General features: G+C 43.4%; 2 protein-coding genes across 7 annotated transcripts; both read right to left on the bottom strand.

The window, feature by feature from the left end:
* Positions 1 to 205: 205 nt before the first annotated feature.
* Positions 206 to 13,989, bottom strand: MED17 (mediator complex subunit 17). 2 transcript variants are annotated; one of them, XR_012763581.1, is made up of 13 exons: positions 13,742 to 13,989; positions 13,332 to 13,498; positions 11,926 to 12,145; positions 10,420 to 10,556; positions 10,235 to 10,319; positions 8,949 to 9,101; positions 7,932 to 8,062; positions 6,692 to 6,876; positions 6,010 to 6,147; positions 4,884 to 5,001; positions 3,274 to 3,433; positions 2,559 to 2,827; positions 1,329 to 1,409 (listed from the first exon to the last, which is right to left on the bottom strand). XR_012763581.1 is itself a non-coding variant. In XM_075417438.1 (12 exons), exons 1-12 carry the CDS (start codon positions 13,971 to 13,973, stop codon positions 1,204 to 1,206), a joined length of 1,932 nt encoding a protein of 643 aa, XP_075273553.1. In that variant the 5' UTR covers positions 13,974 to 13,989; the 3' UTR covers positions 206 to 1,203. The 2 variants fall into 2 exon arrangements, 1 of the variants encoding a protein (XP_075273553.1); XM_075417438.1 differs by lacking the exon at positions 2,559 to 2,827 and having other exon boundaries at positions 206 to 1,409.
* A 718-nt stretch (positions 13,990 to 14,707) lies between these two features.
* Positions 14,708 to 26,605, bottom strand: C1H11orf54 (chromosome 1 C11orf54 homolog). 5 transcript variants are annotated; one of them, XM_075417404.1, is made up of 11 exons: positions 26,509 to 26,605; positions 25,767 to 25,857; positions 24,775 to 24,871; positions 23,979 to 24,102; positions 21,650 to 21,748; positions 20,620 to 20,693; positions 19,734 to 19,835; positions 18,617 to 18,793; positions 17,737 to 17,886; positions 17,034 to 17,150; positions 14,708 to 14,986 (listed from the first exon to the last, which is right to left on the bottom strand). In XM_075417404.1, the coding sequence occupies exons 4-11, from the start codon at positions 24,034 to 24,036 to the stop codon at positions 14,813 to 14,815; spliced, it is 951 nt and encodes a 316-aa protein (XP_075273519.1). In that variant the 5' UTR covers positions 24,037 to 24,102; positions 24,775 to 24,871; positions 25,767 to 25,857; positions 26,509 to 26,605; the 3' UTR covers positions 14,708 to 14,812. The 5 variants fall into 5 exon arrangements, with proteins under 5 accessions (XP_075273519.1, XP_075273532.1, XP_075273528.1 ...); XM_075417417.1 differs by lacking the exon at positions 26,509 to 26,605 and adding an exon at positions 26,309 to 26,408; XM_075417413.1 differs by lacking the exon at positions 26,509 to 26,605 and adding an exon at positions 26,233 to 26,252.
* Between the last annotated feature and the right edge of the window lie 5 nt (positions 26,606 to 26,610).

Here is a 26,610-nt window from a genome sequence, read left to right as displayed (position 1 = left end):
CACCATACAAGCATGATATTCAATTCAAACAATTCTATGTGCAAGAAGTTCTCATATATATATATATACACACACACACACCCCTCATAACACACAATATGGACCTAAGTCTGTACCAGGCCATACAGACAGGTTTCAAGAAGACCTTTAGCAATCAATCATCAAACAAAAGAAAAGCTTCAAGAAGGCTACAATTACAACCAAAAAAGACAAAACCATGATTTTTATTTTAAAAGAACTCAAAAGAGTTATCTTCAGGAAGATATTATTGTTTCCCTGGATGATAATCAGTGCTAGGGCAGAAAAATAAAAAGAGTTACCTGCATACCAGATGTGAATTTACACAAGTCACCCACAAACTCAAACTGTCAGAATTCTGCCAGCAAAGGCCCATCCCTCTCCATGCTTGCAAAAAACAAGGACAGAAAACAGAAACAAAGTAACCGACACCACATAGGCTCATCCATAGGCACCAGAGAGGAAAGACTGTTGCCACAAGCTGTGATGTCTTAATGCTCTCAACTTAAACAAACTGCTAAATAAATCTCTCTCTCAAAAAGAAACTGGTCACCCAGGAGCCACATCCATGTACAGTTAACACAAACCAACCCCAACTGAAGAACGCCACAGTGAAGACTGTTCCTTGAATCTGAAGTTTTGTTTGGCCTTAACTCTTGACAAGGGAGCTCTGCTTCTCCTCTGTTGTCCCACTTCTGATCAAACAAGTGCATCAGTTTCCACAAGGATAGCCATTCCCTGGGGTATAAGCCACAAAAAGGCTTATCAATAGCACAAATCTATCTAGTAATTTTCACCTCTCAGAAATACTTGCAAAGATCTACCGAGAAAAAGTAGAGGCACGAGGGGAAAGGGACTGACTCTGAGCAGACCCCTCTCATGTAGCAAAGGACTACTGAATGTAATTTTATGACAGAAAAATACATTAATTGCTCAGCTATCTTACTCCAGAGGGAGCAATCTGCAAAGGTACAGCTGGAAGGAACTTTTTCAAAAAGTTGTATTCTACATGCCATTGAAAAAACTTTTATTACAAACACTACAATGGAGGTATCTGTACAGGAAATAAATTCGGTTTTACTTTCTTGCATTGCCCCATGGGTTCCATTTCCCTTTGCTGCACGGGCAGTGATCACGTGCAGCACAGCGGTGACTCAAAGCCCCCACGGAGAGGCTGACGGATCACTAGCACGGAGTTAGGGCGGCCATGAGGAGTTCCATTTTATACACAAAGTTACGGCCTTCCATTTTATTCCACTGCACTTCCTTGAACGGCCCTCGAAGATGATTCCACTTGTTGTCTTGCAGTACGTCACCTTTGGGGAGGTCCTTGCACTGACTCCGTGGAAACTGGACCATAACTTTGCTGCCACTTTCTGGACCATTACGTACTGCGATGAACAGAGATTTTTATGAGCATTTTTACACTGTAGGAATTTCTCATATTAAATATCCTTCCTCATATGTGCTATACATTACTCCTACTCAATTCCAAACATGCTGAAACCAAACAAGGGAAATTATCTTACTTTTTTTGTAAAAGTTTCTCTTTGAACTTTCTCGTCTCCCACTTCTCTAGGATTTTGTTGCTTTAGCACTGCATGTGCTTGGTTATAGCAAACCAGAGGAACATTTGACAAAAAAACCACATGTAGACCTTACAAATTTATTTTTCCCTAATGACGGGAATGGGTAAAGGGTTTTTTTGCTGATTTTTACCTTGGAAGTATTCCCCACCACTGTGTTGAAAAACATGATCAAAAAGATATTGTTTCCAGTGGATTTACCTCAAACCAACGGCTGTTGTTTTTAATCACAAAATTCTGCAAGACTGGTGGAGGTCTTCCGTTGGGTTGGATGGGTTTTTGTGTTTTGATGTTGAGTGGTGGTGGTGGTGTTTTTTTCAGGTAAGCAGTTAGGAAGATAACACTTACCTTTCCCCTTACCCATCAAGCTAGCCTTCTACAAAGAGATGACTATCAGGCTGACCAAACATAATTTCTCCCTCATGAATCAATGCTGACTATTCCCCATCACCACCTTCTCCTTCTCCTGTTTGGAAACTGCTTCTGGGACTTCTTTTTTGCCTCACCTTCCCAATAACTGCAGTGACACTGACCAGACTGTAGTTCCCCAGATTCTCTTTCCCGATTATAGGATGTGACATCTGCCCTCTTCCAGTCCTCAGGAACCCTTCCTGATCACCATGACCTTTCAAAGATGATCGAGAGTGGCCTTACAATAACATCAACCAGCTCCCTCAGCACTCATGGATATATCCCACCTGGTCTTGTGAACTTGTCTGTCTAGTTTGCTCAAAGGTTCTCTAATTTGATCCTCCGCTACTGACGGTAAGTCTTCTTTGCTCCAAAGTTTCCCATGGGTCTCAGGAACCTGCGATTCCTGAAGGCCAGTCTTAAGACCAAAGCAAAGAAGGCATTGAGTACCTTGGCCTTCTCCATGTCCCGTGACACCAGGTCCTCTCCCCATTTAACAGCAGGCCCACATTTTCCCTAGTCTGCCTTTTGCTGCTGACATACCTGTTGAAGCTCTTCCAGTTGCGCTGTACGTCCCTCACCAGATTCAACTCCAGATCAGCTTTAGCTTCCCTATTCCCATCAATGAATGCTTGGACAGCCTCTCTATCTTCTTCCCAGGTCAACTGATCCTGCTTATCATCTCTTGCAGCTTCCTTTTCGTGTCATGACTTTAGTCATGAGCTCCCTGTTCATCCACACAGATCTTCTGTCACCTTTGCACAACTTCTTCCACATAGGAATGACCATTCTCGAGCTTGAAAGAGGTGATCCTTGAAAAAAATAATCAACCAGCTCTCTTGGACCTCTCTTCTCTCCATCCCATAGGACGGTATCCCACAGGATTCCTCAAAGAAGATCCCTGAAGAGACCAAACTCTGTTCTCATTAAGTCCAAAGCTGTGATCCTGTTGTTTGCCTTGTTCCCTTCTCTCTGGATCTTGATGGTTTCTCTATTTTTTTCTACTCTAATTCTAAGAAATATTTTCAAGCCTGTGTACATTAAATCAGATTTATAGTCAGTGGCTTACTGGGCAAAGTATTGATTCTATTTAGGTGTCAATCTCATACACAGAAGAGACTGTTTCTAGAATATTCTACTATAAATCAACATTGTTCTATAAATGTCTAGCGACTGTCTGAGAAAGAGACTTACAAAGCCTGTAGAATTCACTTAAGAACGTTAAGATTTTCCATACATTTGCAATAGAAAACACTACCTGAAATGGCATAGTCTCCATTTGGTGATGCTACAGTTATTGCTGATGCGTTGCCAATACTCTCCACCGGCCCCAGACCAACATGATTACTGAAACTCAGCACGTGCCATCCCATAACTTTCGCAAGCTGCTGAACTGCATGTACTTGGTGCTGTGACATCTGTAAGATAACAAGAGGTTTGTCTTGTGTTCAATACCTGCACACCACAGAAAGAACTACTTACTGGTTTTACCAAGCTTCTCTCCTGCTGTACAGTAATTAGTAATAAAAGTGACTTTGTCTTCTAAGTTCTCTAGTTTCAGAGGAACTTCTTTTAACATATATGCTCTATAAGTGCTTTGCTCTATAGAGCTTTGTGTTATTTGAATTTAGACTAGTTCCTTTGCAGAGAGAGAAGACTGGAAGTGTTCAAAAAAACATGTAGCTGTGGTACTTTGGGATATGGTTTAGTAGGCATGGTGGTGTTGGGGTGCCGGTTGGACTTAATGATCTGAGAAGTCTTTCCCAACCTGTGATTCTATGACTACTGCATTAAGCACACTACACAGTTAGATGAATTTTTCATAGGTATATAGGCTTATGCATTTTACTTTAGTATTGCTTTCAATTTACAAAAACCTTCATTTAGGTCTTAAGAACAAATTCAAGTGATACAAACAGGATTCTGAAATAATCATTTCTTTGAATGGAAATGAGAGCTTTGCTGTAAAATACATAAAAATCTGTGATATTATCATATTAAACTCAAAAAAAATAAAGTTGAGGTTCTCAGATGCATTACCTCCATTAATGCTCAAGTGTAAGCATTAAGCTTTAACAGCTTAAAAGTTTAAATGTTAATGTTTTTCTGCACCAAGACTTAATGCTTGTAACGAGGAAATACCTAGCACTGTTCCACAGTTCTCTGCGAACAAGCCTGAAAACACTTGACCAGAAAGAGATACCCTCAGCAGAATCTGTTTCAACTTGTTTTCTGTGTCATGGAGTTTTGTTTAACTGCGACAGGCCAACCACTCTTACTAAAGACCTGTATTTTGACTATTTATAATGCAAAGTAGGGAGACTGTCACTTCTGAATAAAATCAGCAGCTTGCTCTAAGCAATTAAGAAAACAGTTCATTCAAGTATCAGCTGATGTAGTAATGGCTGACGCTAAAGTGAACATTAACAAGGCAATGTTGAAATGACAGTAATTGTGGGCTCATTAAGATCTCCACTCCAGACAGGACTTGGTTACAGTAAGTTTTACATATGCCGAAAACCTTGTTATGACTCTCACTGACTTTTCTGAAGTAAGCTGAAAATCTTAGTGCTCCCATAATGATTAGCATAAAGAAATGTATTTTAAATGGAGGGAAAGAGTTACTATTACTACTGACCTTAGTAAAAACTGGCGTTGTATTTTATTAACAGTTGCTAAAGTCCCTATACAAACATACTGAAAAATTCAGTCATCCACCTTCCTATTTTCAGTATCTTTATGTGAAGTTTTCTCATGGTTTCTATATAGAAAGAATGTAATATTTCTCACATCCATAAAGGCAAGATTCTAACAACTTCTGTTTCCCAAACACTACAAGAAAGGGAAGAATAACGTATATGAGTCTACCTGGGATAAAAGGAAATCCTGCAGTTCTTGCTCTTGATGGGACAACGTAATAACTCTTCCATCTCTATGCACAACTCTGATCTGTTCAACTCCGATGTTCAGCTGTAGCTGAATGGATCTTTGAAGACAAGATGCATATTTATTCAAAATGCATTACAACACTTAAGAAAAGTCAAGAACATATAATCCCTCTCATTCACTGACAAGAAGTCTAAGACGAGGATGGCGCACAGCCTACGGAATGCGACAGCCACTCCAAACATTTCAGCTTCCTCACTCACCACAACAGCTCCCTCTACACTGCAGGACACACGTATTCTGTGGCACGTTCCCAGACCTGGTCCACTGCTTGCTCAGGTCAAGGAACTTCCTGAGGTGCCTCACAGCTCCCTGCCTGCCACTGTGCCCAAGTTTCCTTCCAGAGGTGCAGGGGAAAATGGTGTGTACTCAGGGCCTGTTCTATCCTACAGCCAAGACCTGGGCAGCATAGGTGTTCTGGAACTGAGACTGCACATTGCACCAACAACCGCAGCCTGCTCCACGCTGCGGACACAGCCAGAAAGGACTCCTCAAAATGGAAAAAACAACTGGGTCATCCACTGTCAATGCATTTGTTAATTCACTGCTGGTCAGCATGCAGATATCCATTTCTGGAACATGGAATCTCTTATTTCGATGACAATGTGCATAACCAATAGCATGAATGACGAGTTTCACATTTCAGTACCTACGCAACCAAGCTAGGACTGAGCGCTGACTAGCTCTCCATGACCAGACTGGAAGTTTAGAATCTGGCACATACAAAGATACTTTATATTCAGCTACCTCTATCCAAAGTAACTCCCCCCTTAAACGGTCACTTTCACCTTCAATTCCTTCTTTGAAAGGAAACTGTGCTAGTTAACAACTTACTAAGTTTCTTCATTAAAGTGTAAAGTGGGTGAAGAGTTTTTCTTAGGGTGGCTGTTCCCCGCACAACTCTGGGAAAAACCACACTCGCACACAAATAATGGGCTGCTACTGGTCTGTCTGAAGAGAATCTAAACCTGTAAAACACAACTTGAATACGCTCTGCCATTGCTGCATGCTTCTACGAATAGGAAGATACATGCATTTTCATACTTACTTGCATATCTGTTCGTATCCTTGAGAAGTTATTAGAACTTTAACACTGGATTCATAAACATCATTTATATTGGACCAGTGGGCCTGAATCTGAGGATCCTCAATACGACTAGCCAGACTGTCAATGGTTCGAGCAGTTCTAGAAGGTAAAGACATATTCCACACACAATAATCTGGACAGTTTGTGCTGTTATCTCATTTAAAAGAAACATGCAGTCTATTAGTTTAGCAGGGGTTTTTTTGTGGCACACAAAAAAATAAAGACAAATTTAACAGCACCATGTGGATCAAAGTTCTATTTCAGTACCATTCTGGTGCTACTGAAGCACACTTGTTTACTCTGTACATTTCACATACATTTTGCAGCACTATTAAAGTGGTATTACTCAGTATCGGCTACTGCACAGCAAAGAATACTAAAAAAGATTTATGCAGTATTATCAGCTGCCTATATCATAACTATCATAGAGATCTTGAAGAAATCTGATTTTTTTCTTTTTTTTACTAGCTGTGTGTTGTTTGCTCATATTTCATGATACATTATCGGTTCTTAGTACTTAATAAAGACTATTTTAACAGCGAAGGAAGAAGCAGCTAGTTTTAAGAACACTGAAAAAGATTAAATATATTCTACATAATGGTACATTTTATTGTAACTTTAACAACAATAGCTTGTGACCTACCTGCGTCTCAAAAAGATGTGTTTTGCCTGCTTTATTATCTTTTCCAGAAGTCCTTCATTTGACTGTAAAGAACTGATATCATTTTTATCAAAAGCCTGGGGTCCTGCAAGTCTCATTCTCTTATGCCCAAAAGGCGCACTAGCTGGATGTGGCATCACTGTTGAGCTCAGGGTTTGCTTGTGACACTGCAACAACCAAAAGATGCTATAAAAGGAACTGACCAAATAATGTATCTGCAAGAAATATGTATACTACAATATGCTGCTTCATGTCAGTTTTTTTAAGTGCACATACTTTCAAAAATGCAACTTTTTTACTGTATAAACTTGACAGCACTTTAAAGCCACCTTTACACTCATACTTTGCCTCCCCTGTTCATGCAGGTCTTTCAAATCTTGCAGTAAGTGGTTTTTCAGAAAAGGTGCTAGCTAACAAAAATTTGGTAGTACAGCAGTAGCTCCTACTAGTAAGGCTGCCTTGTATACATCTTTGGAGACACACAGAATGGTCAAACAAAAATAAAGGAAGCATTTTAGAGATTAAAAATTGAGGTACGAAAAGGTGTAGCAACCTGTTCACGAAAGGAAATTCACAACAGAGCTGGGCACTAAGCCAAAGCTTCATGAAACCTAGTTCAGTGTTTAAAACACTGGATTGTTCCTCACGACTGCATGACTTGCCAAGCCACGCTCTAAGGAGGTGAGCGCTCTCTGGAACATGGTTTCACAACTGCTTGGACATGTAAAATTTTCCTCCTTTCCTGAACAGACATAGCCTCAACCTTCTACCCTACGTCCTTCTGCTAGATTATATGAGAATCTAAAACACCGAAGCAGAGAAGTGGACCTCAAAAGGAATGAAGCTATTATGGTAATTGATTGTTCTTTTTTCACGGGAGTACAGTCTGAACAGATGCTCACTTAAACTACTTGAGAAGCACTTAATTAAACACAAAGGAAAAAGGAAGACTGACGAGCTGCACTGGAAAAACCTTGCACAGCTTTTCTGACGTGAGCAGCCGGGCCTGAGGTTAAGTAAAGAACAAGCGTTCCATGAAAGCATTAAGTGGAACTCCCTAACCACCCACCCACCCACACGAAAACTGAACAGCAGGCTGCCTTACACACAGGGACAGAAAGCGACTGGCCTCCAGCGGCGCTCTGTTGTTACAACAGTGCCACACATACCAGACGAAACAAACACCCCAAAACTCTTCAGTACTTGACCATAAATGCATTACCTCTCTGATAAGTTGATGCAAATTATGTTCCAGAACATAGAGATGATCCTCTGGATTCTGTTTTTCAGAAGCAGACTTCTGCGATTTTTTGTCATTGGAAGAGTGACACAGAGAAATCGACAACTGCAAACCTGTACAAAGCAGACTGAAAACTGTCAGTGTCCTCATTTTCCTTTTTTTTTTTTTTCCAAGCAGGCTACTGAGAACTGCTTTTCCTCACATTTTGTCAGTAGTTTTACAACCAGTATTCACCATATCAGAAAAATCAAAGAATGATGATGGAGAGCACAGCACCAAAGGCAATTAAGACTTGCTATTTGCTTAAGCGTGGACAGGCTAACTACTAAGTCACTAGGTGCACTTCACACCAATTTCTATGACTCAATCCCACATAGAAGAAGAGTCCCCAGGACCCCACTCCTTCCCCAAAGAAGGAATGATTTACCATTACATAAACTTTAAGCAATCCAGAAACATATTCCTCACATGATACAATCAGTTGTGTACCCCTTGTAAGAACAGAGGATTCACCAGCCGACTCTGAGCCATCTTTATGCTGTTTAATTACCCTCACTGAAGAGTATTAGCCTCCGTTCTTCTGAAGACCCATTAACTCGAGTCTTAAATTTCACCTGCATGCAATCCAGGAGCAATGACTTACGCACAGCTCCAAACTGCAATGTGGACATGGCATTACACTTGATAGCTTTAAGTGCTACTGGCAAAAAACACGATCACAGAGAAAAACAATCCAAAATCCACGCAATAAAGTATGAGCAAATTAGAAACTAAAGTGCAGTAGTTGAATATTTCTACAGTTAGCAAGCAAAATTCAAATTCTGGGAAATTCTGTTTTTTAAAACCTTTGAAAACGAAGATTATTTTTTGTTTGGTTGGGGTTTTGTTTGTTTGTTTCTTTTTAAGAACAGAGTGTTAAAAAAACGTCACATCAATCAGAATTTCAGTTCATGTTCAAGCAAATAATCATAGGTTAAGAAGTCTTAAAAAGTTTCCTACCTGGGAAAGGCTGGGAGATTATCTGATTTTTCACAACAATATGAGGAATTTGTGATTTAATTTGCACAGCTTCCCGTGACAGCTGGGCAAAAATTTCTTTACATAAAAGAACATTCTGTGCAGTCTCCAACTTTGTCTGCCAGTGTGGAGAACCTGAAAAATATAAATCAATATTTGCAGAAGGAAAGAGTAAAGAGAAGCTCCCTTTTTGTTCAGATACCAGATACTGTGCAGTAGCTGTGAGTAATCTCTATGGTAAAGCAGTCAGCATCTTCTATCCAAATTCAGCATTTTCAGAATTTTATCTCAGTTATGCAAGCGCTTTCAGGTAACACTAATACATTTTACATCTATGCATATCACAAACTGCAGCTCCCTTCTGGAACTGCCTATTACATTCCCAGGCCTTTTGTGACCTCTGCTTACGAACCTCTGCTTCTTAAACTGCAATTTACTTTCAATGACACTTCCAGCTCTATTAAATTCACTCTACAATGAGCCACCAAATAATATTAAGTTCATGTATGTGCTTTCACAGGATTTATAGGCCCAAAATTCTTGGAAGATTTTGGTCTGAGTAAGCACAGAAGCTCCATACTGTACCCTTCAATACTACATGGAACATCTACATAGTAGTACAGCATTCTGTCTACGTTCAAGACAGCACAAGCCTCTGTGTCACAGACCACTGTGAAATAAAATCCTGCCAGTTCTTTTTAATCCTAAAGAGTAAAGGATGGATTTTTAATCCCAAAGGTTTACAGCTTCACATACTGGCACATATTAAATGAATCAATCTACTATCTGCCAAGTGAACTGTCGGTAGTTAATACACATACTGCCAGCAGTTTGAGATCCAGAAAAAAAACATACAAGCCACAGAAACAAATGATGCATTTTGGGCAAAGTTAAGCATGAACTGACAGTCATTCCGTTCAGTTGAACTAAAGGGATGTAACTGGCTGAAACACAATACCTTGATTTGCTTTCGGTTATGTGCTCAGACTTTTAACAGCTAACAAAAGGTGCTCCGAAATACTTAAAATACAATCCTAGTAATTTTATTTCAGAAACTGAGTAAACACATATGAAAAACTGAAGGAGTATGCTTTGGAAGCATCATGTTTCCAAAGCCCGTGCAGCACCTAAACAGAAGATTTCAGTTTAAATAAGAATATTCTTGCTCACTCTTCTTTCAAGCTACATGCTAAAATTTTCAAATAAGCATCCTATGCAAACCCATTGCTTAAGAATATGCTCAAAAAACAACATATAGTTAGCTATACCTGGTTTTGATTTTGGCATGGGTCTTTTAAAAAGATTGACTGTCCCAAGGTCACCAATGTCTGGAGCTTGTTTCTGAATAGAAACCTAGACGAAAGAGAACGTTATTTGATGTTTGTTCTTTGTTGCAAACGTGCAAATACCAAAACAAAACCCATGCTGCATCATGAAAGTTTCTCTGGCAAACCTTGATATAGGCTGATCCCTCTAAATCACTTGGAATTTGAACATCCAAGGGACAGTAATCCTCAGGTATCTTTTTATCCAGGTCAATGTCAGTGTTCTTTATCACCTCGAATGTGCCATGGTGAAGAAAAAGGGAACCTAAGAAAGGCAGGACAAAGACATACATATTATATATATAAAGCACCATCTGCAAATAATGAAGCTCATACCTCTGTTTTGGAAGAATACGTATTTCAAAGTCTCCAAACCTCCATAGTTGCACTTGACTCAAATTTCTTAATGACTTCTTAGAAAAAAACAGGTAAATTAGAAAGCTCATTTCAGCACATCAGTGTCTCAGTCCTCCAGTGTGTGATGTGTAGTATTTTACAGTAAGTTAGCAAGTAGCATTTAATAATTATGGGAGAAAACGAACAGTGTTTCAAAATAGTGTCAGTAGATGCAGGGAAGGAGAGAAAAAAGAAAAGATATTTGATTAAAACAAAACAAAAAGTTAACTGCCCAAAGCTTCACAAGCAAGTAGATGAAGTGCAACACCCTTCCTGATTTAATGGAATGCTCATGATGTTTGGTTTGCAGTCTTAAAACTATGACAACGTTCTGTCTGTAAAAAACAGCTGTACAGCCAGGCACTCAGATGGGACTGACAAAAGCAGATGCCCACATCTACCCTAGCTGCATCCAGGGCACAGTTCATCTAGTTTAGGATCCACCACCTAAAAAGAGACATCTACAGGTTCTTCATGAACACAAGATGAATAACCCTAAATTTGTCCTTCTCCTCCTTCACCGATGACAATCGGAGCCCAGCATAACCAGTTCAGATGCCTGCTTTGTATCCGCCTGTTCAGGTTTGTGAGATTTTGTACTTACTCTTTCACTCCGTAACTGGCTCTAGAAGCGCGGGCTGGTTACCCTCTCTTACTGTAATCCATGAAATAATACATATTCTCGGTATCATTTCTCACAAGTGTAGGAACAACAGGTATCACAAATCTATCTTTGACAATGCTCTTTAGTCATACGGTTTAGTTTCAGGTAGTCCTCCAAGGAGCAGGGAGTTAGATGCAATGATCCTTATGAGTCCCTTCTGAGTTCGGCTACTCTACAATTCTACGATCTTCGCTCAGAGGAAAATGCAACATACTCCCCATTTTTTTTTTTAAATGCTTTACAGACCAAATGTAGATAAACCCAAAGATTTACAAGGTCTGCCTGTCAACTGATCAACTACATTGTCAATGCAGAATTGTTTCCGTAAAGCAATCTTTACTAGAATCCTATACAGTCAGCCTTTAAAGTCACTTCCTAGGTTGAAGATGGCATGATATTTTTCCTGGTAATAAAACAAGCTTTCTCCTTTTATAATCCTGTCTCATAATCACAAGTAACTTTTATTAAATTATATTATTTATTATTAGAGATATCCCATCTCTTTTTCCAGTTATAGAAAAAAAATATATATAAATGTCCATTCCTGAGAAAAACTGAAGACCCTACTATTTACCTGCACTTCTGTAGCTCAGATCACCAAGAATTTTGTCTCCCACTTTTCTCAGCTTCCAGTGTTGCCTCAGTCTTAGCAGTTCAGAGTTGAAGTCTCTTTGTCGCTTATTTTCCTGGTTTTCTGCAACTGATTTGGATAATCTTTCTGCACCTTTCAACAGGATTTGAGCTGCTCCAGCTAATGACTTCTTTTTTGAAATCAACTGGAGAAACTGAGGATTCTAGTAATAAAAAAAAAAAAAAAGAGAAAAAGCTACTTGTACCTTAATTCTCAGAAAATTATTATTAGTGGGAACTAATTGACAGTGACTGATAATTCAGTGACTGGTGCGGTTGACACGCCTGAGGGACAGGATGCCATTCAGAGGGACCTGGACAAGCTGGAGAAATGGGTGCACGTGAACCTCATGAGGTTCAACAAGGCCAAGTGCAGGGTCCTGCACCTGGGTCGGGGCAACCCCCAGTATCAACACAGGCTGGGGGATGAAGGGATTGAGAGCAGCCCTGCCGAGAGGGACTTGGGGGTACTGGAGGATGAAAAGCTGGACATGAGCCACCAATGTGCGCTGGCAGCCCAGAAGGCCAACCGTATCCTGGGCTGCATCCAAAGCAGGGTGGCCAGCAGGGCGAGCGAGGGGATTCTGCCCCTCTTGCTCTAATGAGACCCCACATGGAGTCCTGCATCCAGCAATGGAGCCCTCAGCACAGGAAAGACATGGAGCTGTTGGAGTGGGGTCAGAGGACACCACAGCAATAATCCAAGGGCTGGAACACCTCTGCTGTGAGGACAGGCTGAGAGAGTTGTGGCTGTTCAGCCTGGAGAAGAGAAGGCTGCGGGGAGACCTTATAGCAGCCTTTCAGTACTTAAAGGGAGCCTATAGGAAAGACTAGGACAAGGGGTCATGGTTTTAAACTAAAAGAGGGCAGATTTAGACTAGATACTAGGAAGGAATTTTTTACAGTGAAGGTGGTGAAACACTGGAGCAGGCTGTCCAGGGAAGTTGTGCATGCCCATCCCTGGGAGCCTTCAAGGCCAGGCTGGATGGGGCTCTGAGCAACCTGATCCAGCTGAAGATATCCCTGCTCACTGAAGGGAGGTTGGACTAGATGAGCTTTAGAAGTCCCTTCCAACCCAAACTATTCTGTGATTCTATAACTTGTTTTTAATGGATGTTCACTAACTTAGAATTACAAGCATCAGCATTACAAGCAGCATTTTGACTTCAATGGCCTTTGAAATCAGCCTCACCTCCCATTCGCAGCCTTACCCCGACTCATAAAGCACTGCATCAGCACATTGCAAGGGACATTTCACTAAATATTGTACGTATCATATATGAAAATAATGCAGTGAAACCAAATCTTCAGCATCAAGCCACAAACCCCACGCACCTAGGTACAATATACCTGCTTTGGAGGAAGGGGATCCTGCCCCACTGGATCTAGAGTCATGAACTTTTTATCCTTCACAATGCTGAGCACATCGTACAGCACACACATCTCAGTCAAGGCGCTTCTTAAGTTGTTCCTCACTGAATCCCAAGGCCAGAGGGATGGCTGGAACTTCACCAACCCTAAGGATAACACAAAAGCAGGGGAAAACAGAGGATTGCAAACAGAAACGGTGTAAGGCTCACTCTTAAGCCACGGAGACGGCAGCGGTGTCAGACACAGCACAACGCCCGCTATCCGGATCCACCCCCTCCCACTCCGCCGCTGTAACGTGCTGGGGCTCGGTCACGAGCACCCCGCGGCCACGCGTGGGAACCCCGGGGGGAGGCGGCCGGGCCCAGCGCCCGGGCTGCGGGCCCACCCACCTTCCTCATCCTCCGCCTCGCCCGGGTCGGCCCAGGCGCGGCCCGCCGAGCCCGGCTCGTCCTCCTCGGAGCCGGAGCCCTGGCTGAAGTCGATGCGCTGCGCCAGACGCGCCAGGTTCTGGGACATGGAGAGCGGCTGGAGGTAGGTCTCGCTGCCGTCCAGCCCCACCTCCTGCACCTGCTTCTCGCACGCCGACTCGATGCTGATGCGCACCGCCCGCACGCCCGCCATCTTGCCGCCACCTCCGGCCGCCGCGCGCACGCCCGCCCCCTTCCCTCCCCCGCGCCGACTACGGGTGCCGGGCGGAGGCGGGGCGGTGAGAGGGCGGGGCGGCGGCGGGCAGGCGCGGCTGCCTGCGGAGGGCGCGCGGGAGGGGGCGGGGCGCCCTCCTCAGGCGGCGGCGCCGCTCGCAGCCGCCGCGGTCTCTCTTCCCGGCGCCATTTCCGAGCAGGAGCTGGTTTGGTTCCCCGTTCCAAACGTAAATTCACTGCGGGTTCCCCGTCATCAGCTACGACCACTTAAGAAGCTCAACTAATAAGCAAAAGAGTACACAATTAATAATATTTCAATGAAATTACCTTGTGAATCCAGTCATAACAATTCCTATTACATGCACACGCTGAATTTCTCGCTTCAAATATATATATGGGGAAAGCATTCCCAGCAGGGCTTGTTGCAAGAGGACAAGGAACAATGGCTTTAAACTAAAAGAGGGTAGATTCAGACTGCATATAAGCAAGAAATTTTTTACCGTGAGGGTGGTGAAACCCTGGCACAGGTTGCCCAGAGAGGTGGGAGGTGTCCCGTCCCTGGAAACATTCCAGGCCAGGCTGGACGGGGCTCTGAGCAACCTGGTCTGGTTGAAGATGTCCCTGCTCACTGCAGGGGGGTTGGGCCAGATGACCTCTAAAGGTCCCTCCCAACCCAAAGCATTCTATGATTCAACAAAATTAAGAAGTCAGCAGTTTACTGCTCTCATATTTATTCTTGATTCTGACAAATGTGTGTAATCAAAAGCATTATAAAAATCATCGTTTGTATGTGAGGAGGGCAAAGCCGGCCGGGGCTCCTCAGTCCCTCCCGACGCGGTGCGTCTCCTGGGGCCGGTCGATGCGGAAGAGCAGCTCGGCGGGCAGCAGGTAGCCCAGGTACTGCACGCCGTCCGGGCTGGTGTCCTGGTGGTAGTGGCCGCCTTCCCCGTGCTGGCTGAAACAGTGGGTGTGCTCCACGCGCAGGTCGAAGCCCTGCCACCAGAGAAAGGCCACCAACACGCAGTCAGGCGAACAGCATTTAAAAGTCCTGGGACAGTCTCTCCTACGTGCCTGTTTCCACGCATCTTGGAGCCTACCCCAACCGTTAAGCAGTGAAAACTTGCAAGACGCTTGTGAAACCAAGGCTTTAGCATAGCACATCAGAGAGAAAAGAATTTAGCAACCCTGACAGCCCCCAACTTCTGGTGTCAATCTGCTAGTTTTCCTTTTTCTTTCTTTCCATTGGGATTAAACAAAGCAGTCACCCCAAGGAACCCCTCCTGGGAACCAGAACCCCTTTGCACTGAATGCCACAGACCCATGTGATAAAGGGACAATCTATACTCCCATTCTGAGAGCCAGCTCAGAGGAAAATGGGAAGAACAGCAAATAAAATAACTAGCATACTAAACTGTGAGATCATCACCACCAGTTTTATGTATCACAGAATCACAGAATGGTTTGGGTTGGAAGGGACCTTACAGACACCTCGCTCCAACCCCCCTGCCATGGGCAGGGACACCTTCCACCAGACCAGGTTGCTCAAAGCCCCGTCCAACCTGGCCTTGAACACTGCCAGGGAGGGGGCATCCACAGCTTCTCTGGGCAACCTGTGCCAGTGCCTCACAGCCACCACATTAAAGAAAACCCTCCTTATATCTGGTATAAATCTACCCTCTTTTAGTTTAAAAACATTACCCCTTGTTCTATGGTGACAGGCCCTACTAAAAAGCCTGTCCTCATCTTTCCTACAGGCCTCCTTCGGGTACTGAAAGGCTGCTATAAGGTCTCCCCACAGCCTTCTGTTCTCTGGGCTGAACAGCCCCAATTCTCTCAGATTTTCCTAATAGGAGAGGTGCTCCAGCCCTTGGAATGTTTTTGTAGCCCTCCTCTGGCCCCGCTCCAACAGCTCCATGTCTGTCCTGTGCTGGGGGCTCCAGAGCCGGACACAGGACTCCAAATGGGGTCTGACCAGAGCAGAGTGGCAGAATCCCCTCCCTCGACCTGTTGGCCACCCTGCTTTTGATGCAGCCCAGGATACAACTGGCTTTCTGGGCTGCAAGAGGATATTGACGAGTACTGTTACGGCATTCAAAGGCCATCTGCTACTGCTGTCTCTGTGGTGACCCTCAAACATTTCCAAAACCATAGGCTTAGCCAGGTGCTGCTGAGCTTGTGGCGGATGCAGACGGGAATAACCCAGTGGCATCTACTACACAAGCTGCATTGGTTCTGACTGGAGCAGCTGTTGATGGCTGGAGTCCAAGAACTCATCAGGTGATTCTGGGAAGGTGCACACAATTTACCCTTAGGCCAAAGGCTGCCACGCAATGACACCATAAGGTCATACCCTTGAACATATCCAAAGCCTACAGCATATCTCATTTAACTCTGTAAAAAATGGTTTTTATATTACTTATGACTATATTGTTATTTATAAAATAGTCATTTTCATCTATGGTTTCCTGGTTACTTTTAAATAAATAGTCTTCCTAACAATGAGCATTTTAATGCCTTTTGAAACCAGATTGGTTTTTATCCCGAATTGTTTGCTGTTGAACTTAGTGCTTGCAAAGATGCTAGATAAAGTCTGCACAGCCTCATGCTAGGAAGTTCATTTCCATCGGCAATTATGAGACACACGCTTCGCATATTTTGACACAGCATTAGCAGAGAGAGTTCTTCTGAAGTGAACTACATGAACACACAGCTGAGTAAGCTTCCACACTCTTGACATTTCTCCTGGTGTGGCCAGCTGTGAATGCAAACTGTGCTGTTGGGTTTGGGACGCAAACGCTTGTACACTTGCAGCTGGAATGGAACCATTAAGTTCAATCCACTATGAACAGCCACTATGCTTCAGAACAGATTAACCTACCCTCAGCTCAAACTAGTGACAGAAGTGAAAAGCTTCTATTTTGTTACACCACCTCTGGAGGAGTTTAACACAATATATACACACTCCTGTTCTTCAAAGGAAGATCACATCCAAGACAAAATTCATTAGAACAGTCAGTTTACAGTTAGAAATGAGACTCACTGGATCTCTGGAAACAATTACTGGCTGACAAATCAGCGGAGCCTTCATTTCAAAGAATTTCAGCCAGTTATTCACGTCCTCGTCAGTGTTCAGAGGACAGGCAGAAAATTCTGGAGGCTGCAGCAAAAGTAAAAGCTTTATAAGTGAAAGAAAGGCATTTGTATCAGGACACTTTTCTCTAGCAACTTCCCTTCACTTATCTCCTCCCCACTACTCTGTTCACGTTCCTTCTTGGCTAAAAGCAGCTCACCAGTGCCCATTTCTGTGCTCCTGCCAGAAACAGAAGTGACCAGAATATTGCTTCTTTCACTGCACAGGCAGTGGGAGAACTACTGAGGTGAGGATTCTCCTCCTGCTATATTTCGGAAGCTCAGTTATTTTAAAAAAGTCGATTGCTTCTTGTAAATATAATCTCAGTTCATGTATTTAATTTCAATTAATTTTACAACAGTTCTACAGTTCTATAGCTGCCCACAGATTTCAAAAGAAAAGATGACAGTATTAAGGCGAAGTAATACAGCATCGCTGGCTTTGTAACGTCAGTTGTGTAATGGCAGCTCCTTACTTTAATCCACTGCTTAACCTAACAGTTTATGCATACATTTAAAAATACAAAATAAATTAAGGCACTAAGATGTTACACCCTGATGTATACTTCTGTTTCCAGAAGGATGAAGAAAGTTATGAGCTGAGAACAACTTACCATAATGTGAATCTTTGCTTTCCCCTTCTGAATGACAAATGTACCACCCATCCCAACTGGCTTTTCTCCATAGTGTTTCTCTAAAGTTTGTCTCAGACACGACACAAAGTTGAGTTCCCCAGTTCTTCCACTGGCTTTCACTTCAATGACCTGGAGAATAAAGTTAATTTGTCACTGCTGTCTGCCGCTGCAACAGTCTGCAAAGGTTTGTGAAAGCTGCTCTGAAATTCTCCCAAGCTTATAACCCAAGATTACTTTTTGCAAGTGTGAGTTTCCCTGCACGTGCTGCTCCACCTGCATCCTTCCAGGACCTGACCAATTCTCCTGACTTTCTGTTCAACGCACGCTTTGCCTGTGCAGGGTGCTGGGCAGCAAACCATTTACTCACACATGAGACAATGGTATAAGCAACCCCTTTCCGTCCACCAGCTGGCTTCAGCTCAGTGCTACAGAAACTCTTGGAAATAGAAAGGACTGCTCAGTTTCCATGCAGTAGTCAGGTTTTTGACTGCTCTGCCAACACTGCTTTGTGCCAGCTGTGTTGGGGGAAGCACTGCTACAAAAAACTACACAAGTACCCAGACCTGACTTACTTAAGTCCATCACTGTACAACCATTACGTTAAATCACTCCTAGTTTGGACTGGATTTGGATGGATGATTTATGATGGAAAGGTTTTAGTAAACTAATACTCATCCCTCAAATTCAGATGCCTCTCTGTCTCCACCAATTCTTTCCTTCATTCACCAGCATCGGTTCCTTATGTTTGGATATTTCTTTAATAGAATTACTACTTTACTGACCGGATAACATTGAAACATGAATTTCCCTTCAGCCACAAAGCTCTACAGGCAAAGTCACCTTTGATCCAAGTACGTACCTTACCAGGTTGGCCCTCACTGGCATAAAGGTTGGCCAACAGCCCAAACTCACAGTCAGTGTATTTACTGCTGTACTTCTCAAGCAGACACCCTTTATCTGCAGGATTTATCTGAGCAACGTAACTCCCATTTACAGCAGGCTTTTTGTCACTCTTAGTTTGAACAATAGGGATAAGCTGAGAAAAAGAACATGTAAGGATTATCAAGTGAGTCAATAAGAACATGTAAGAGCTAGTCAAGTGAGCAGCACTCACATAAATGCAATTTAAGCTTTGGACCATGATCCTCAGAAATAATTCCCTTCATCACACTGCTCTGTCTCTCAGGATGAGGTCTGTACTGGTAAAAAAAATGCACTAATACTGTAATGTAATTGAAAACTCCAGAAAAGAGTTTTACTTTCTCTGGAGAGTTAATTTTAATGCTATGTGAAGATGAATGCAAGTGTTAAAAAATAAGTCTAACCATTGAGATCTGAGGGCTGCATGCAAATATTGGAATTCTATGTAATACTTTCTTAGTGTACAGTAACAACCACTATTATAGTGGCCCAAACTTAATGCTGAGATGGACCGTCTCGTGCCAACAAACGCATCGAAAGGAGACGGCGAGACCAGAGGTTTATGCGTGAAAAAGACTCTGACTAACTAAAGCCTCCACAGACAGAAGTTTTCACCTCCCACCTCTCCTGCAGGTGCTCATTTTCTACATGGCATCTTTAAAATTAAAAATGGTAAAAGAAAGCTGTCCAAGTGGACCAAAGACAGGGAGTATTGCAAAGGCATTTACCAGTAACTTTGACAGACATTTCTAAATCCTGTCATTAAAACTTCTGGTCGGGTCTTTGTCAATCAGTTTAAAGAAAATCATGTTTCTTGCATGCTTCAAAGCAATCACATGCTTCCTGGAGAATTACAAGTTAAAAATTAATCTTTATTATCTCAACAGCATGCACCTCATTGGGTGACCCTCATATGAACTCCTTCTAATGTGTTTTTATGTGCTTTGGCACAAAATGATATTTTTGTTGTAAATGGGTAATATGCAGCATTATACTGCTTTACTATTGTCATACTTTCATGAATTCATTGAAATCCATCATGCGTATTTACTGACCTCAGCATTTACTCCAAGAATCCTAGATGAAGCAGCTCCAGCTCCAAGAATGAAAGCTCCAGGCAGCTCTATGTCTTTTGCAACTGTATTTAGATCATAAACCTGCAGAAGAGAAAGAATCCTTTGATTTTGGTGTGGTGCTGTGATTTGGAATTGTCATTCTCTTCACTGTAACCTCTGGATGCATTTAATTCACAGTGCCTTCATTAGTATTTTGGACAATTAGGTTGAACACAGTTTCTGAACAACACAACATTTGGCAGTAACAAATCGGGTACATGTCCATTTGTTTTCTGAAAGGTAGAGTCTGCCTGTATGTTTCCCTGCCATTTTACCAAAAACCTGAATTGCTGTTCTTATTGAAAATTGTATTTATGTAACATAAACAACGGAAGGGAATATCAAATAGAGACAGATGGGGTGAGGTGTCAGAAAGCAGGCATGCTGTTCTTGGAAAAGGACAGTAATGTGAACCCAGTGTCGGCCTGAAAATGCAAACACAGCCAGTTTTTACACAGAAACAACTGTGACTTGAAATCACAGGCACGCAGCACGCCATGTATAAACACGCAGACAAGGCCCTGTTTAGCAGTTCCTTCCACGGCTCCTGTCAGAGACGGTATGTTTCCAAAACTATCCTGCAGTTGAGGGCAGGAGAAGATGAACCATCAACCATTATATGCTGGTTTTACTATGATGTGCAGGATTCCCTGACATAGTCTACATTTAACACGTCAGAATCAATCTCACAAAACACTGAAAAGTAAGTCTCTTACAAGTGCAATCTATAGTATCCATTAGTTCTTAGTTTTGTTTATATTTCAACAAGATACTGCTTTTCTTTTGACAAATGTATTAAATCCCATAACTACAGAAAAAAACTCACTTTTTCTTTCTGTACAACAGGCAAGAGGTAAGGAACACCTCCCACATCTGCTATTCTAGGCTTCCCACAGATTCCTGGAAGAATACAGCCAGTTAGCTTGGTAAATTATTTTTTCCTAAAAATCTTACACGAGCGTGCAGTCTAACCCACCAAAGAACTGGTTCTTCAAACTTCTTAAACCCTTTGAGAAGGCTGTTTCCCTAGCATGCTTAGACAAAGTGTTGCACTATTACGAAATCCAAGGACAGTAAGCCCTAGAACAATTCACAGTAGGATTTAATGCTAGGAAACCTGTTGTAAAATAAACATTCTCTAAGCACAAAAAAATATTACAGTGGGCAACAACTACCATTTGCCAGCTCTCCAGTAAGATGCCCTCACCACACAGTGGATACCCCCACTGGGACTCCACCTGCAAAATTTCAGCAAAGCTGGATGTCCAGGTCTCAGGACAATTCATCCCACTCATTCGGACATGTATTTTAAGAAGGGATGAACCTCCTTCTGGAGGTGCTTCTTTCACTGCACTGATGACAGAGGGAACTCAGATCAGTAGCACAGATGACATGCCTGTCTTCGGACAGCTAATGTCTAAGAAGATGAATCCCACTCGGAATAAGACAGTTTCACTTCACCAACGTACATGAATGGCAGGAATTTAAAAATGAACACCTAACTCCTTAGGTTCAGATAGCGATTGGCATGGATCTAAAAAAATTACTCCATCTGGAAGATAACAACTTAATTTCAAAATCATTTCAGTACACTAAATCAAGCCTATGAAATAAGTCAGTATTGCAATCGTACATTAAGAAAAAAAAATTATGACAAGTACTTTGTAATGACTTGTCCTTGTTCATACATCAACTAGGAAGCAAATCCAGACATAAAATGCAGCTCTCTTCTCATGACTGTTCTTTACCTGAAGAACAATCTAAGCTCTCCCAACACCTTCAGAAGATCAAAACCAAGTAGGATGAGGTAGAGAGAACTGGAGAAGTCTTGGCGGAAGACAGGAATGCTAGGTTACCTTTAGCAGGAAAGTTGAAGGGTTCCTGAGTCAGATCAGGACAGTCTACGACAGAGACTTGAGCATCAGCAAAGTTTTCTTTGAGCCCTTTCTGCAAAACTATAATAAAGAATAATGGCATAGTTATTGACAATGAAAAATTACCCAGAGTTTGACAAGTTACTAACAACAATAAATATATCGGTTTAGGCCTTATTTCAGCAAGACACATTAAAGGACTTATGCCTACCCTAAGTAACTCTGTTGATTTAAACGTCTGTAGGCACTTGTTTCCCGCGTCAGAGCTTCGGAGAAGAGCAAAAGCTTGTTCAGATAATTGTCAGTTACCATACAAATTCATTTTAGAATTATAAAAACCTTTAAACTGAAACACAATAACTGACTGCTCCTAGTAGCACTAGGAGCAGCACAATGTGAAGTAACACAGGCAAACTTTAACCACATTCAGCAGTGGTTTTGCTTCACAAGAGCAGCCAATTATGATCACGGTCAAACATGCGAGAGCAAAGCAGGAGGTAAGTCTTAGCTGAAGTGAAATCAGTTCTTTGACTATATTAACTAGACTGTTAGCAATAGCTTGATTATAATCTCAAACTGCCTCTGCTGTCTGGAGACCTCTGCTGTCACAGAATATTGCCTGTCAGGTTTAGGTTCACGTGGAGATTTTCTGGCAAGTGACACTGTTGGTACAAGACTGTGGCTGCCCCCTCCCTGGCAGTGTTCAAGGCCAGGTTGGATGGAGCTCTGAGCAACCTGGTCTAGTGGATGATGTCCCTGCTCATGGCACGGGGGTTGGAACCAGATGATCTTTAAGGTCCCTTCCAACCCTTACCATTCTATGATTCTGTGATTCTGCAAGACAGATAAAGAATGGTGCTGATGATAACAAACAACCCCAAATCTAAACTTTTGGTTTCGCTCCATATTAATATTTTGAGGCTCAGAACCTGCAAAGTCACTCAAACAACAGGGAGGATTCTGACTCGGACAAGGGCACCGTTTGGAAACAACTTCCAAACGTTGAGCGTGGGACTGCCTTCATGTATGCTGCTTCAAATACCGTGTTAAAAGGTCCAAGTTCTTTCATGCCTGGGGGGCTGCTTTGACTGATGTCTCAAACTAAGGAACAGAAAACCCAGTCTGTGATCTCAAATCAGGGAGTTCCTTTACTCAGAAGACTTCCCTGTGCCTCTGTTTCCTCCAGTCGGGATTTCAGACGTGCCTTACTTCTCGGGAGCAATTTACCAAGCTGTTGACCACAAAGGCCAGTAGAAGGTACTTGGCAGGTTTCTGAATATATCTCAGTACCTTCTGGTGAGTGAAAAAGGACAATAAAATGGCACTCCTCAAATTATACTTGAGCTGAACAGCAACAAAATTCACAGCTTAAAGGAGGTCCTCAGAACAGACAGGGAGGGGAAAGAAAAATTCTGCTTTGTGACTCATTTTTTCTGCTGTTTTAAGCTGTTCTACTGCAAGTACATGCTGTTCTCTGCAGAGCCCGCAGGTCTCTAGCAGCCGTGGCCTACTGCCCCAGCCTGACAGCTACCGGGTGAGAAAAGCACCGAGAACTACCCGGGGTACTGCTGGCACCACAGTTTCTCAAAGTGTGGAAATGTCAAACTGACACAGATTCGGGAGAGTGGCAGACTGAACTTGAGGACCTCTCTGAAAGAAAAAAAACCTTCAGTAAATCTGCTGCAGGAGACAAACTGCCAGAAGGAATAATGCCTTTCTGCTAGGGCAATGCAAGCAGCTCATGAGCAGGTGGGTTGGACCAAACCACCTCCCTTCCAACCTCAACCATCCTGTTCTTCTGAGTGCATTTTGTGAAGGCTCTGGAAAGAAACAAACTAAATAAAATGTTTCCTGCAGTCTGGTTCTAAGGCAATCTCCAAAAGAGAAGCCAACAAGCAAGAGGACCTGCCACGCTATGCTGCATCTCGTCAGATGTGTTCTGAGTAGTCCTGAAAAAGAAAGAAATGCTGGAGGGTAGAGGAGGACAGATGATCCCTATGCGTAAATAAATTCGGTCTGTAATCATTAAACTTTCACAACCCACGCACGAATCTGCAAACGCAGCAGAATGATTCAAGGGTTTGAGAGCCTCTTTGTGTGCTTGAGTATCACTCAGGGTTTGGGGGAGGAGTCATTGTTTCTTTTAAAGAAATAATAGCATATAGAAAATTTTTTTTTCTATACATCTCAGGGGGCTAAGAGCAGGAACTTTCTGCACGTACTAGCCGCAGAAAGGTTTTGTTCAGAGCTTTAAGGTGTGTTTGAAGAGTACATTATAAGTCTGGAAAAAGTTACACACTGCACGACTTACCCCCAGCAAGCTCCTCCAGGCTTGGAACGTGAAAAGCAAACCTTTCGACTTTGGCCATTTCCTACTTGGTGTTGACGTCTTCAGGTAAGAAAGTACAATATAGCACTCTGTAGGAGCGACTGATCTGTCAAGCAGGAGAATAGTTTAATAAGCAAAACAAGCTGTTTTCAGTATGTTTCTTATTTTTCAGCTTCACTCGAGTACATAGACAACAGTAGAGTTGTAGTTCTCCCATTAAAGGGAAGACTAACAGCTTCAATACTGTTAATTTTCTGATGCTCTTTGGAAAAAAACGTGTCTGTCAGCTCTGCAGCTGGCTCAGAGCATTACACAGGCTAGTCCTCGAGCTTACAACTGGGTGTAGGCAAAACACACCCTACACTGAATCCAATTCAAGGTACGGGTCAGGAGATTTATCTGTGCTTTGTGAGCCTGGAGTCATACTTTGTTTTTGAAAGAAAACTGGGCTTATCCAAGCGCATTAGCTGCCTCCTCAGGTCTTCCCTACCTTAATGTTTACTTTTCCAGCATTGGCTACGGTGGACTTTCAACCTCAGCTGTGACATGGTCTCCAATTGATTCTGGGCATGTGTTTTCTCTTTCAGAACAGCAGCAGCAGCAAGTTCTGCAGTATGAGGCTCTGTATGGATACAGAGCCTGTAACAAAAGTTTCGTTTGAACATAAGTTTAAGAACCTCTTTACAAATTAACTATATTTCAGTCATCCTTGCAACAGCAAAGTCAGCTGCTAGGCCATACCACTAGCTCAGGGGAGAAACAGCTGATTATACACTACCTGTAAATCAGCCACAGAAATCATTAACTCCTTAGGTACACGCCTGCTGCACACAGCAGGAAAAGAAAATGGGTCCCACTTATCCAGATCTCAGGCCCTGGAGGAAAAAGCCAAAAATCTAATTACATTCCCAGACCTGGCAGAGCTCTTGTTAGGAAGGACTATGACGTGAGCTAGCTGTTTATGTATAGCTTCAGCTTCTATTTAAAAAGAAAATCCTAGCTTTTATGATTGCCAAAAATCATAACTGACCTTATACTGCAGGCCTCTCAGTTCTGCACAGATGAATAAAACACAGCAGAAAAAAGAAAAAAAAAAATAGAATTGTGAGACCACAGCAGTCTCCTAACTGAAGTCCTGGAGCTCAAAGTTCAGCCATCCTGAATGACTGCTGTAGCAAGCAGTAGAGAAAGGGAGAAAGACAGCTACCTGTGCACAGGAACTCTCATCTCAGTGTTACCCATCCCCACAGGCGACGGGTAACACCAAGATTACCCATATCCCTCCCTCCCTCCTCTGGCTGTGGAGGAGAAAGTAACAGGCTAGACAGGCTGGATTTGGTGCCTCTGGCAAAGCCTACTGTCAGATGGAGTGAATCAGACTCCAAGGCTGTAAGTGTGCACCACACACAAAAAGGGAATAATTCAGTCAGAGAAAGCCAGAAGGTGGCTTTGGCAGCATTGTTTCAGATGATCCTCACCCCCTCGAGCACCCTTTGCCAGTGCAAGGAAGCTGTGCCAGCACTCAAGGGACTGGCTGAAAAAGTCCTGAAGCAGACGGAGAAGACAGGCTGGAATGGCTGTTGTGCAAAAGGCAGAGGCAAGACTTGGACACAGTTCAAATAAGTAGGCTCAGATATCGCACCTAGAACATCGCCCGCTGTTTAAAGGGCAGCAGTCAGCTTCCCGCAATCAAGAACGGAAGGAAAGAGTGGGGGAAAAACTCAGTGTACCACAATAAACCCAAGCCGACTGGCAGACAGTAGTCCTTACCGGGAAGGAAGCAAAAGAGAAGCAGATCCGTGAGCCACTGCCACGGGGCGGGGGGGTGGGGTGGTGGTGGTGGTGGTGTGGGAGGGACAACCTGAAAGGAGACAAGAACAGACAATTAAGATCCATCGTGGAGGGCCACTGAATTACTACAGAAGACTTTCAAAGAAAGAACAGAAATGCTAAAGGCTCAGTAAGATTGTCGGATCTGGGATGCTGCAACAAGAACCGAGAAAACGAGCAGCTGCACAGCCCTTAGCAGTCTGCCTTTCCGAAGCAGGGAGGAAGCACCAGAGAGTAGTCAAGGGCCAGGAAAAGGCCGATGAAATAGGAACCGTGGTATTAATGAAGTGTGTGTGTGTGGGGCCTTTAGTATCAAAACCTGAATTAAAACTAGTTTGGAGGGTGGAAGCCAGAGAGGAGAGGTGATAGGCAGGCTAGAGATGAGTCGGGGGGGGGGGAGAAATACCAGGGAAAAAGCGAAGATGGCAGTCAGTGAGAGAGGAGAAATCCAGCAACGGCACCAAGAACAGCGAAACCTCTACCAAGGCGTTCGCAGAGGCCGCGTTCCTCAGCCGGAGCGATGCTGCGGCCCACGCGTGGCCGGGGAAGGCTGCGGCGCGGCAGCGGCACCCGCCCGAGCGGCCGGGAGCCGGGGCGGGGGGGCAGCGCCCGGGCAGCCGCAGGCAGCGAAGAGCGCCGGAGCGCAGAAACGCCGCAGCTGGCAGGGCCTGACCGCACGTACCTGCCCCGCCGTCCGGCTTGCGCGGCGGCGGCAGCACCGCCCGCCCCAGCGCGGGGGCCGGGCCTGCCCCGCCACCCCAGCATGGCGGCCCGGCACCGCCGG

The sequence above is a fragment of the Opisthocomus hoazin genome, chromosome 1 (assembly GCF_030867145.1).
Source record: "Opisthocomus hoazin isolate bOpiHoa1 chromosome 1, bOpiHoa1.hap1, whole genome shotgun sequence".
In the NCBI taxonomy this organism is placed as follows: Eukaryota; Metazoa; Chordata; class Aves; order Opisthocomiformes; family Opisthocomidae; genus Opisthocomus; species Opisthocomus hoazin.
This window is presented reverse-complemented; position numbering and strand designations above follow the sequence as displayed.

Coding starts and splice junctions, on each gene's coding strand:
- MED17 (XM_075417438.1), bottom strand. CDS start 13,973: ATGGCGGGCGTGCGGGCGGTGCGCATCAGCATCGAGTCGGCGTGCGAG. Junction 10,320..10,419: donor AGGGATCAGCCTATATCAAG/GTTTGCCAGAGA, acceptor TCTTTCGTCTAG/GTTTCTATTCAGAAACAAGC. Junction 3,434..4,883: donor AGGATTTCCTTTTATCCCAG/GTAGACTCATAT, acceptor GTTATCTTACAG/ATGTCACAGCACCAAGTACA.
- C1H11orf54 (XM_075417404.1), bottom strand. CDS start 24,036: ATGGCCAAAGTCGAAAGGTTTGCTTTTCACGTTCCAAGCCTGGAGGAG. Junction 19,836..20,619: donor CTGTTGTACAGAAAGAAAAA/GTGAGTTTTTTT, acceptor TCTCTTCTGCAG/GTTTATGATCTAAATACAGT. Junction 17,887..18,616: donor GTGAGGGCCAACCTGGTAAG/GTACGTACTTGG, acceptor TTTATTCTCCAG/GTCATTGAAGTGAAAGCCAG.